A 12,285-nucleotide genomic window follows, 5' to 3' on the forward strand; every position below is an offset into this window, starting at 1 on the left:
GGAGGTATACATGTATGACCCGTAAGTCTGTCTGCCTGCCCCAACATAGTTCTCAAACGAAATTTCCAATTTTATTGCCGTTTTTTTATTTGAAAGCTGTTTTAACCGGGTCGTTCTTAGCTATATTCCTGAAAGTCGGTTCAGCCGTTTAGGTTATAGCTCTAGTGGGAAATTTGTGTACACGCTGACTACGCGGAACTATGTACACAACACGTACAAACCAATTTTTTATATATGCAGTATGTTAGTGGAAGTGAAAAAGTAATTTTAACAGAGCTATAATGAAATTCAAGAAGCTTTGATATTTTTGTAAAATATTCGCCAAAGATGGATGATTGTTATCAGTGTGACTTTGATTGAAATGTTCGACTTCACTGTGTAGCTGATTTTAATTTAAGCACATGTTTATTTTTGTAATAATTCTCTCCCAATGCCAAAAGTGTTGATTGCATTTCCTACAAGATGTATTCTATGTGTAAAACGTTTTTCAGTCAGATTGCAGCAAATGTGTTAACACTTACAACAAGCCCCTTTGATTGTTTGTGGTTTAATAAATATTCAGTTTGCAGCAGCTACTCATGAAATATGTTTTTCTCTGTTAAAAGACAGTATGGGCTTATAGCAAAGAACAAATCTTTCATGTCTATGATGAGTTTATCATTTTCTGATTATTATAACATAGTGTATAGTGTCACAGAATTTCCCAGTTTAATGGTTAGTTCTGAATAAAATTGGTCATTTTTTTTTATCAGATCTCTCTTTAATTGCTGTTACTGACAACAAACTCCCATCCTTGAATTTTCATAATTGTTTTCCACCAATTAATTTTTGTATATATTTGAGTAAATTATTTTTGTGTGAATCTGTGCTATACACAGAAAAAGCATTTCTCTGGTTATGCACTGCGGGAGCAAGATATTGAAATATTTAAATTACATGACATTTTCCACAACTATTATTTTCATTTAGAAACAATACCTGTTGGAGCGTATTTTATGGTCAGGCATATTGTAACTTAACTGCATTACAGTTTTGTTATAGAAGTAATTTTATTTAAACTAATTTCTATGGGGTCATAGCCTGTGTTCTGTGTTTACAATAATGTATATTCAATAGCATGAGCAGAACAAAGGGTAATGTTTATTGAGCGATTTGATAGACAGTACTGACAATAGTTGAATACAATGTTTTGGCGTCGCGCAGCGTCACAACAGCAGTTAGGCCTACATTCCGTATAGATTCAGAATTACTTTCCAAATTACAATGCTTAACAACTTTCATTGGCATTTTCAAGCGTGCTTCATGTTTTAGTTTGACTACAGAGAAATAAGCAGTAGATTCAGAAAGAAAGAGTTGGAACTGAGTTTCTGAGGTAAGTGCAAAAGGCCTCTCCACACGACACCATGAGAATCGGTTCTCTGCGCGTCTGAGCATTCAAAAGGCACGGATCATCATGCCACCACTGGCAACATGTGCTGCTGTTCCTGTGAGTGGTTTTAACACCACTGCGGCCAGCTTTGATGCTGCTGCCATTGTTACTATTATGCTGAAGTTATGTGCCAATTGTTCATACGCGGCAACCCACTGCTTGGCCCGATCAGCAGCGCCACGGAGTAGAATCGTGTCAAGGCTGCCAAAACTTACAAACAACAATAGTGGTTTTTCAGTTCAGTTTTTACACATAGTCTCATGTTAATTAAATGGTAAAGATCTTTTTCCTTGGCTAGTAACGTAGACACTACTTAATTATTTTATGAGTGTAAAAGCAAGTCACAGATATTTTTTATTCTATTAGTTATATTTCACATTTAGAAGCGAATTTATTTATTACCTGTATAAATACAACTTGTGATTTCTTTTTCACTCACTATTGTGAAAGCTTCAAATGACAAAATCTGACTGAAGAACATTACACATAGTCTTTCCCCATTGCAGTGTAACATGATGTGGAGAGAGGAGAGGAGGAAAATTACAGCAGTCTCAGGGTGAGGTGGGGGGAATGTTTTATCTTTATCTTGCGACTCAGGCATGACGCAATGATCAGCTGCAGAGCAGGAATATCTTTTATCGTCATTAACCACCTAATGCCCTGTTGATTAATACTGAACACATGTTCATAGAGCAGGTACAAAGCAACTGTTCGAACATTGTGGCTGGCAGCATTTGAAAACATGTCACAGTCATGAAGGCTACCGACTTGTGCCAATACATATGCAAGGTGTATACATGGACAAGGAAAAAAATTCCCGAATTTCTGGGTTGAAAATACACTTTCTCCCAGGTGAAAATACATTTTTCCCCATGTTATGTGAGAGTATACTGTTCCTCGGCACTGTAAAACTTATCAGTCTTTTGAATGTTTATGGTTTTATATGCTGACGTAGTATTTCTTAGCACTTTAGAAAATGAAACGTCGGGGGAGGGGGTGTTTGGAAAGATCTTTGATGTGCAGCAGCAGCAACATGTACGCCGCATATTGATGTAGTCAGCCAATAGCAAAATCACTCTTAAATAGCGTGAACACACAAATAAGAAAAGTTGATGGTTTAGATTAATATACGTAGTGTTGCTACAAGAAAAACAGAGGTTTCACATATAATCGTACTCTCAAAGATTAATAAGCTGCAAGAGAAGCTAAGCTTCCACATATAATGTTGATCTTTTTTGTGCGTGTTACACTTTAATATATATCACATAAATATGCCAGTAAAATTTTTAATAACGACGTAAATGTCTGATCTTCTGGACTCAAAATTCTTCTAGATGGTCGTCCTCAAAGAGTTGATTTATAATTGAGAGTCAAATGCTCTGTGATTTAAGAAATTCTTCATACATGCTCACATATAGTTCATCTTGTGTAAAAGGAAATTTACTTTGAAAGTAATGCTTTTGAAACCACCATCTGCAATGTTTTCCCGTGACCTGTTAGAAGCTGATTCGTTTCAGCAGTTGCACAGAGTGCCAGATAACAGGCATCACCGCCCTTGTGCAGGTACGATGACACAGGAAGCCCATATGTTCATACGTGTAAAACATTAAAAGATCTTGCACTATGTCACAAAAGAAACAAGACATCAGAGGACACTATCCTGAACCATACTAAAATGCATAATTGGGCCTAAAGTGCACATTTGTATGTCCAGATTCGGATGTAAATTTTCTTGAGTACCAGTACTGTATTATCTCATGTTGACTCTCAGAAACGTGGATGTAAAACCTGCAAATAACAACATATTTTAGCCTTCCGTAATTATGGGAACGTATTTTAATTCATTTGACAGCTCCCGGCCATAGAAATCTGGTTTGTATTCATTTGATGTGGGAGTAATAAATGAAGAGGAAACAGAAAATCACTAAATGCATGCCATGTAGAGACTACCCACCTCCCCACTACAACTCAGACTGCTCTGTGCATCAGACCCGGATCTACGATATTTCCGAACAAGGGCAATACTAGATAGTGGCACCCAGCCACATATCCATAGCCAGAAGCAGGAGAAGGTACTACCCATATGTGACTCGATTGCGCATGCACGAGATACCTCCTGCAACTGCTCAAACAAATCTAATGTCAACAGCTGTCATGTCACGCTCATCGGAGGCAATTTGTCATTATGAATCAGTGCATAGTCTTTCTAAAGCCTTTGACACACTTTGCTGTTTGTAGACGCTTGTATGAGCACTATGTTTTGTTGCTGTGTATAGTGGATTTCCTTTGTGACTTAAGTTTTATTTTCGTTTATTCTTCCTCTTGCTGCAGTATTATCCTGCAGACGCGGGATACAGTAATATCCTTTGTTGGATTATTGGTTCTTACCAGTCAAAATCACAAAAATTTAACTGAAAACTAAAACAATGAAACATTCTCGGAATTGTAAAAAATTCCCAGGTTTTTCCCGGTTGAAAAAATTCCTGGGTTTTTCCTGGATCTCCCGGTTGTCCCATGTCGTATACACCCTATTATGAAGCAGAACTATGGAGCAAAGTGACACTGGTATGGCAGCAGGCAGTGGCAGCTGTTGTTTATATTGAAACCCTGTGGTGTTATGTTTATGATAAGATATTATGGTTTAAAAACTTGAATTTCAGAACAGTATTTTCTAAAAAACTGATTTCTCATTCTAAGTCTTATCATAAGTCTCTCTCTCTGGCCGGCGGGGTGGTGGGGGGATTGGAGGAAGTGGTAGAAGGGGGTGCGTTCCGGCACCTAAAAGTTTAGAAATGAAGCACTGCTCTGGTCTATCTTCTCCATTCCCCTACCCCTACCAACCCATTCTTCCATTTCAATGTGTGCTCCAGGCAACTCCTATTGCTTGTGCCAGGACAAGCTCACTAATTTTACATACCTACCATGTTCCCATACTGGCAACTGCTTTCAGCTGTCAGCCTCCCTTCCCTCCACTCACACTCATCTCTTTTCTTCCCTATCTCCGTGCTCCTCTCATACTCCATCTGACACAAACCCTCACCCTAGAAGGGCTGCAGAGCCGGGACAGTGTAGCTGACTGGGACAGGAATCTGGGAGATTGCAGTGTATGTGAATAGCAAATCAGTTATAACACTGAGTAATGCTTACGTATTTTGGATACTTACAAAATAAATATGAAGATAGATACCAAAGGGATTAATCAACATGATCCTACTGTGAAAATAATCAATTTTTCAATAAAAAATGTTTCACAGATACTTCAGGTTATGCTGCTAGCTACTAAAATTGCAAAATTATGAAAGACAGGAAATAACAACGTTTAACTTATTGTCCCTATGCAGTATAATAGAAAGAATATTTGCATATGTTTGTGATGTGGGGATATACAGGGTGAGACATTTTGTATACATAGTGGAGTTGAACTGCACTTGGATGGCAGGTTTCAGTATTTCATTTCATGCTGCTTCAGCTATATGCCGGCATTCATCAACTGTAGTGCCTAATGAGTTGTGGCATGCCAGCATATTGGCAACCCATGATCAAATGTTTCCAATAGGTGACAGATCTGGGAATCATACTTGCCACAATAACAGACAAGCATCTTCTGTATCGAGGTAGGTCAGCAAAGCACAGGCAACATGTGGTCTTGTGTTAACTTACTGAAAGGTACTGTCAAGGCGGCCTTGAGGATAGAGCACAGACACCAGCCTAAATATGCCAGAAATGTAAAACCTGCTGTCCAAACTACCAGATACCTAAACCAAAGGTGATCATATTGAGTAACATCATACCAGGTCCTGGGGCCATTATAACAATGACAAAGGGAAAAGTACTTTCTCATCGGAGCCTCCATCCATGGATAAGTCCAGTGTGATGCTATATGTTGAATTGGGGCATAGCTAAAAAAGACCAGTGTTGTTGTTGAGATCACCACTGTTGATATGCCTCTCTCTGCTAACACTTCAGGGAAGCAGCAAGAATGATCACCATGCTGACATCCCCTCCCTCCGCCCCTCCCCCCTGCCCAAGGGGGCTCACAGTCCCTTTTGTGGGTATATGGTATATGTGGCATGCACGGGGCCCCGAGCTATTGCAGTCTCCTTCCTTTTTCCAAACTGCATTACCTTCCCTGTCCTTGCTCCTTTCTCCCTGTCCGCTCCTGGTGGGCTTATTTATATCAACCTGGCCATCCTTCAGCTTTGCTTTTTGGTATTTGCTAATGTTTAGTTTGCTGTTTCCATTTCCTTTTCGGTGATTTTGGTTCCCTTGGGGTTTGACCTCCATTTCCAACATTTTCTGTTTAGTGTGAGCCATTTAGGGATGAACTCCCAACCTAGTTACCATGGTGCAGGGTCCTCTCCCCCTCCCCTCCCTTTTTCCCTTGCACCTTGGCCCCCTTCCTGCTAGGTCACCAGCACAGTAGCCAGTTGGTGTTGTGGGGCTGTTAAGTACCCACTTGGCTGAGCGCCCTGACAACAAAGGGATCACACTGCTAGTACCTGAGCTGTTAATGCCTCATGTATGCCAAGGAGTCGATGCTCATCACTTTGGGGCATCAGAACTCCCAGCAATTTCCACCATGCCAGACGGACCTTACTGTGGCTGGGTGGCACCCGTGGGGCGGGCCCCTGGTTGGAGTGGATGGTACTAGGGCAGACAACTTGCACATGAAGCGACAAAAGCGTCACATCCTGGCAATTCTGTGGCCATCTCTAAGAGTGATACAAGACATGACACTCTTCCTACTGATCCTTCAGCCTTCCCCCCCCTTGGCTAACCCTTGGGAAGAGGGTCAAGCTCGCCAGCTTGGGTTGCACCTTTCCCTCGGTACCTGGTTTGTACCAGGACAGATGGCGAAAGTTTTGCCATGACCAAGCCTTTGCTTTCCATGGAGGTGACTGAAGATAAGTACGGCGAAGTCGAATCCTTGAATAAAATGCAGTCTGGTTCTTTGCTCATAAAGACATTTTCTGCTGCCCAATACTGAAGCCCTGCATGCTTGTGACCATCTCGGTGACACCCCAGTCTCTGTTGCACCTCACCAATCTTTGAACTTGGTACAGGGCATCATTTTCCACCAGTATCTTCTTCTCAAAACTGACGAGGAGCTCCATGCAAACTTCGAGCGGTGAGGATTTCGATTTATCCGCTGTGTACAACGAGGCCCTAAAAACAATCACATCTATACAGGTGCCTTTATCCTGGCCTTTGAGGGGGATACCCTCCCAGAGAAGGCCAAGGTGTTGGTGTATCACTATTATGTAAAACCTTACATTCCACTACCGATGAGATGCTTTTAATGCTTACGGTTTGGACACAGGTGAGTGCCTGTGGTCTCCCACCAGTGTGCGTAAATTGTACTGTGCAGCATCCTCCACATTCTCCAGCATGCCTGGTGTATATGAAAGAAAGATGGATCCTTAGATCGACTTACCTACAGGCTTGTTGAAAGTATGACTGGCTCCATCCTGTGCCTATAACTTCTACTTTTGCTTCAGTTATGTCCATTCCCCCTCTTACGCTCTCCCCTTCCAAGCCCCGCCCCATTCACCCAACAACTTCCTCCCCACCTTCCTTCTCCCACTCCCCTTCCCCTCCCCATCAGTAACCGTACCCACCCCTTTGGGTGCTGCTCCCCCTCCTCCGCCGGAGAAATGCTCCCCTTCTTCGGCAGCTGCCAGTACTGGAACTCCCTCCCGGGACTCCTCTTCCTTCACTAGAGAAGAAGCAGAAACAAAAGAACAAGGAAAAGGCCCCTCTGTTACCCCCTGAGGTGCCACCTTCCCCTCCTCCAGCCAATGAACCAACAGTGTCTGTCTCCACCTATATGGACGTTACCCAATCCTTATCACTGGCGGATGGCTACTCGGCAGCATGACCGACTCCAGCCCTTTCACTTCCCATTTGGACTCCAGCTTGAGAATCCTTCAGTGGAATGGTAATGGATATTTGTGTCACCTCCTGGAGTTGCAGCGCCTTCTTTCTTCCTACTCTGCTGCTTGCATTGCTCTCCAGGAGACCCATTTTATCAATTATTACTCACCCACCCTTCGTGGGTTCCACACTTTCTGTGGAAACCAAATTGGCCCCTTTCGGCTTCTGGTGGTGTTTGCACCTTGGTCCGCAAGGACATTGTTAGTAAATGGGTTCCCTTCCATACCACTCTGGAAGCAATCGCTCTCAGGGTCCATCTGGCCACTCCAATCACAATCTGTAATCTCTACCTCCCGGCTGACAGGCTGCCCACATCCCTTGCCCTAACCACCCTTCTTCAACAACTCCGTTCTCCCTTGCTGCTTCTAGGGGACTTTAACACCCACAACCCTCTTTGGGGTAGTCACACGATTACTGCCCTGGGAAGGACAGTTATTTGTGGGGAAGACTTGCGACTGGTGCCTTCCGGACTAGCCCCGTGAATTAGCCTTCTTGCAGAGGCGGGGATTCCACTGCTGCAAGTTTTGCGCCAACAGCTATATCTTTCGTGCTCCGCATTCACTGCACCCCAAAGCACCCTAATTATGGTCTCCTTTATCTAGACACGGAGATCAACCTCATGCGGTGGCGGCCACGATGTGGGCTTACCATGGCTGCCCACATTCAGTCGCTCTTTTCTGACCTCCATCACTTCCCTTTACAGTTACCACCTATTTTCTCCTCTTAACCCTCCATGGTGCATCTCTTGGCCACAGCTCTGTCTTGATCTCCCCATCAATTCAAAGGATTCTGTCCCTCCGGAGGCCCTTCACCACCAATTCTACTGTCTCCACAGTTCATTCCAGAGTTCAGAAGTGATTTATACTGAAAGCTCCATGGTTGTTGGTCACACTGGTTATGCTCACACCTATGGCTGTTGTGTTTTTACCGCAGAATTGGTAGCCATTCTGTGCGCACTGGACCATGTCTGCTTCTGCTCAGGACTGTCTTTCACTATCTGTAGTGACTCCTTGAGCAGTTTACAAGTTATCGGCCAGTGCTTCTCTCATCACCCATTGGCCATAGCTACCCAGGACTCCCTTTCTCTCCTTGATCAACGTGGATGCTCAGTGGTTTTCATTTGGACCCCAAGCCATGTTGGGATCTCTGGCAATGAAGGTGCCGATTGACAGGCTAAATTGTCTATTAACCGGCCATCCCTTGCTATTGGCATTCCAGAAATAGACGTTTGCCCAGCATTATGTCGTAAGGTATTGGGACTTTGGAGTGCAGAATGGTACATTCTTCCTTCGCCGAACAAGCTCAGGGCAATAAAGGATTCTACAACTATGTGGTGGTCCTCCTTACAGGCCTCTGATTAAGACTGGCTCTGCATCGGCCACATTTGGCTGACTCACAGTTATCTCCTCCATTGTAAGGACCCTCCTCTCTGTCATTGTGGATCGATGTTGACTGTGGTTCACCTCTTACTGGACTGTCCCAACTTAATTGCCCTGAGATGGACTCTCAGTTTTCCTGACACACTACCCCTGGCGTTAGCTGCCTATGCCTCAGTGGCTGATCTCATTTTATGGTTTCTTCATGATGGGGGTTTTTATCGCTATATTTAAGGGTGGGACCTTCAACCTTATTGGTGGGTGGAGGGGATGGCAGGCCATCTTTCTCCCCCCTTCATCCCGATTGGACTGGCTTTGACTGGGCTTGGTGGTTCAACCCCTCCCTGTGCCTTCCCACTCCCTTCCTTATGGGGTCTGTTTTATCTTTAGTGTCTATCTTGTCTACCTGTGCTTCTTCTTTCATGCTCATGTCATTTGTCACTTTCTTTCCCTTCTCTCTTCTTCTACCTTCTTCCTTCCTTCTCTGCCAATCATTTGTAATTTTATGGTCATTGTAGTTCCCTCTTATAGTGTCAGGTTTTATCAGTTTCAGTTATTCCAAGGTCAGAGGGACTGATGACAGTGTAATTTGGTCCCTTCTCCAATCCAAGCAACCAACCAACCAACCAACCATGCTGACAATCTGTGGGACTCCGTATGGGTATGTGTTTTGGTGCAAACAATCCTATTTTGTGACACAAAGTACATGATGGAAATGTACAATCTTCCGTGGCATAGTGAAGAATATATTGGTCCACTAGCTGCTTAGGGCCATTGACATCCTGTGTGGAATTGAGTATGGGCCTCCTGAAACCATTGACTGTATGTTAGCTTGAGCTATGGGACTTCGACCAACACAAATAGCAATGGCATTTTCACAAACAGCCAAAATTTAAATGCATTTGTGAACAAGAAACCCACTATGTAACATTTCCTTATTGTGGTGTGCGTACTGTAAGACCTTCGGTACACACACCATCAGATTATTTGACTTGTCGCTGTAACAAAGTAGGCGAGTGTCAGCAATATGTCTCGTGGTCTTATATTCTGCCATTAGGTCAAACGATAGAAATGCCACTCGCACGCTTAGAGTAGCAGATTGACGGTGACCAACTTTAGACAGAACTTGATTAATTTTCACACACATTTATTAAAATAATAAAAATCATAGATATTAAGTAACTTGATTCTGGATGCTGTTTACAATTGACAATCTGAAGTTCCTTTGGTCTTGGTACGTTAATCTTATTCTCACATACCTCTGATACTTGACAAAGTGTCTATACATTTCTCTTCATGGCTATGTATAGGAATATGATAATTTTATTAGGCGCAGACTGAAACTTGACTATAGACTGGTACAGACAAATGCAGACTGACTAATCGGAGGTCTGTACACTCATTATAATACCTTGCGCATTCATGTATCATTGCGCGAGTGTGATCCGCAAGGAGAAAAGGTTCTACGCTAGCAGCAATCTCATTGGCTGTGTGACATATTATTGCGCGGATCGGCGGAAGCAGAATTTGGTCCGTCTCTCAGATAGCGCCATCTCGTAGTGCAGAGACGGACGAGCGCTGCGCCTGCGCTGTTGTGCTTAGCGGGGCGCGCTCTAGTGGGAAAGTAGTGTATGCGCTGACTATGCCGAACTATGTACACTACACTTATATACAGACTGTAGATGGTTTTATTTCTAAATAGTTTTTGTGATTGTGCTGAAACACTGACCGTTTACATGTCCAAGCACGTAGTACATATCATTCCAGTTTGAGGTTTGTTGCATGCCACCTTTATGGTATTGCAATTTTAAGAGCCAGCAGTGTAATTTTAATAGTAATAGAAAGGTAGCACTCCACTCATAGAAGTCTTTAGGCTGAATAAATATTATATTATATTATTAGACTCTGAAACAATTCTGCTGCCTCGATCAATATATTTTATGTGAAGTTCATGATGACTAGGTAAAAGACCTAGTTATACAGATGCTTATGATCATTTTTCGTCGTGCTACTATAAATGGATGTGGAAAGAGAGTGAATAACTATGTGGCATAAAATACCCTTCACGATGCAGCATACAGGGCTTTTCAGAGTACCTAAGTATCTACTAATTTGAATGTCACATGTACAACTGCACTGACAGTTGTTCAATTTTTACCTGAATGTATACCAATCCGAATTTTGAGCTGTGTGTCTGGACGATGCTTTATCGTGAAAGACTTCACTGCATCTAGGATAGCAATAGCCATTAATCCAATTTCCTTTGCATGATCATCTCCATTCCTCTTAGGCAAACCAGATACAACCATGTAGGCATCACCAATTGTCTCCACCTGAAACCCAACAAACACTTCAGTTTCATAATTGTAAACAATGTATGAGTTTAGGTCAAAAATAAATGAGCCTTTAGTAATAACATTTTTATTTTAAAAAATAATCAAATTTACTGCTTTATTGTTTTTACACATAATTACCCATCTTATTGATGCATTTTTGCTGATCCCCAATTAACTTTTTAAGGCTACTTTCATGGGAAGGGGAAGAAAATAATGAAAACCAATTTAAGCAAACAGTTGCATCTACAAATTGATGAAGAAGTGCTCTGCACCAAGAGATTCTTTGAGTAATCATCTTACAGAAGTCATTCAATGAAATTCTGGGCTGTAAACTGGACAGTCAGGGACAGTCCAGTGCATATTGGTAAATTTTTGTTCGCTTAGTGTTGCAATGTGAGGCCTGGCATTGTAGTGGAGATGTAACACTCCTCTGATCTATATGCAGTGCCTTTATAAGGGGTAGGCAGCTTAAATATTGTGAGTAACATCAAGTTGTAGGGGGTGTTAAAGGTCTGATGTCTCTGCAGGAAACAGGCCAGCAGAAAGTTTTTGCATTCCCACAATACTGCAGCCATGAACTTACCATCAGATGACCATGGCCTGGCTTTTACTGGTGACCATGGCCTGGCTTTTACTGGTGCCAGCTTGCCTCTCCAATCACTTCATTGTGGCTTGCTTTCAGTCTGTGGTGTAGTGATGTTCTCAGATATCATCAGATTTGCCAGTTTTACAAATAAAGTACCCAGTCTTCCTAATGCTTAATCAGAACAGACAGAACAGAGATTCAAGTCTTGGTCCAGCACACAGTTTTCATCTGCCAGGAAGTTTCAGTGAAATGAAATGGTATCTTTAGAATACGACTACTTGTGTACCACAGAAATCAATATTGGATCTGCTGCTGTTCTTCCATAATATATTAAAGAAGCAGAAATAGTTCTCATTGCCAGTGATGCAAGTATTATAACAGAGCCTAACAAAGTAACTTCAACACTTTAAAATGTCACTGGATTTCGGTAAAATACAATACAGTCAGTCCAGTACTGCACAAGGCCTGGTTACATCATTATAAATCATGCATGAGAGTAAATCAGTCAATCAAACAGCATATTCTAAATTCTTAGTGTTTATATGGATAAGAACCTGAATGGGAAGTAGATGTTTTCAGCTGTACTTCATCAGTGGACCATCTGTTAAAAAGAGACAATACCAT

General features: G+C 42.3%; 1 protein-coding gene across 1 annotated transcript in view; it reads right to left on the reverse strand.

Annotated features, from left to right (window-relative positions):
* Nucleotides 1–12,285, reverse strand: part of LOC126188809 (atrial natriuretic peptide receptor 1) — a 783,072-nt gene that overhangs the window by 100,940 nt on the left and 669,847 nt on the right. Inside the window, exon 22 of the mRNA XM_049930422.1 lies at nt 10,898–11,072. Coding sequence (XP_049786379.1) covers nt 10,898–11,072 — 175 coding nt within the window. The remainder of the gene's footprint in view (nt 1–10,897; nt 11,073–12,285) is intronic.

This window comes from Schistocerca cancellata, chromosome 5 (genome assembly GCF_023864275.1).
Source record: "Schistocerca cancellata isolate TAMUIC-IGC-003103 chromosome 5, iqSchCanc2.1, whole genome shotgun sequence".
In the NCBI taxonomy this organism is placed as follows: domain Eukaryota; kingdom Metazoa; phylum Arthropoda; class Insecta; order Orthoptera; family Acrididae; genus Schistocerca; species Schistocerca cancellata.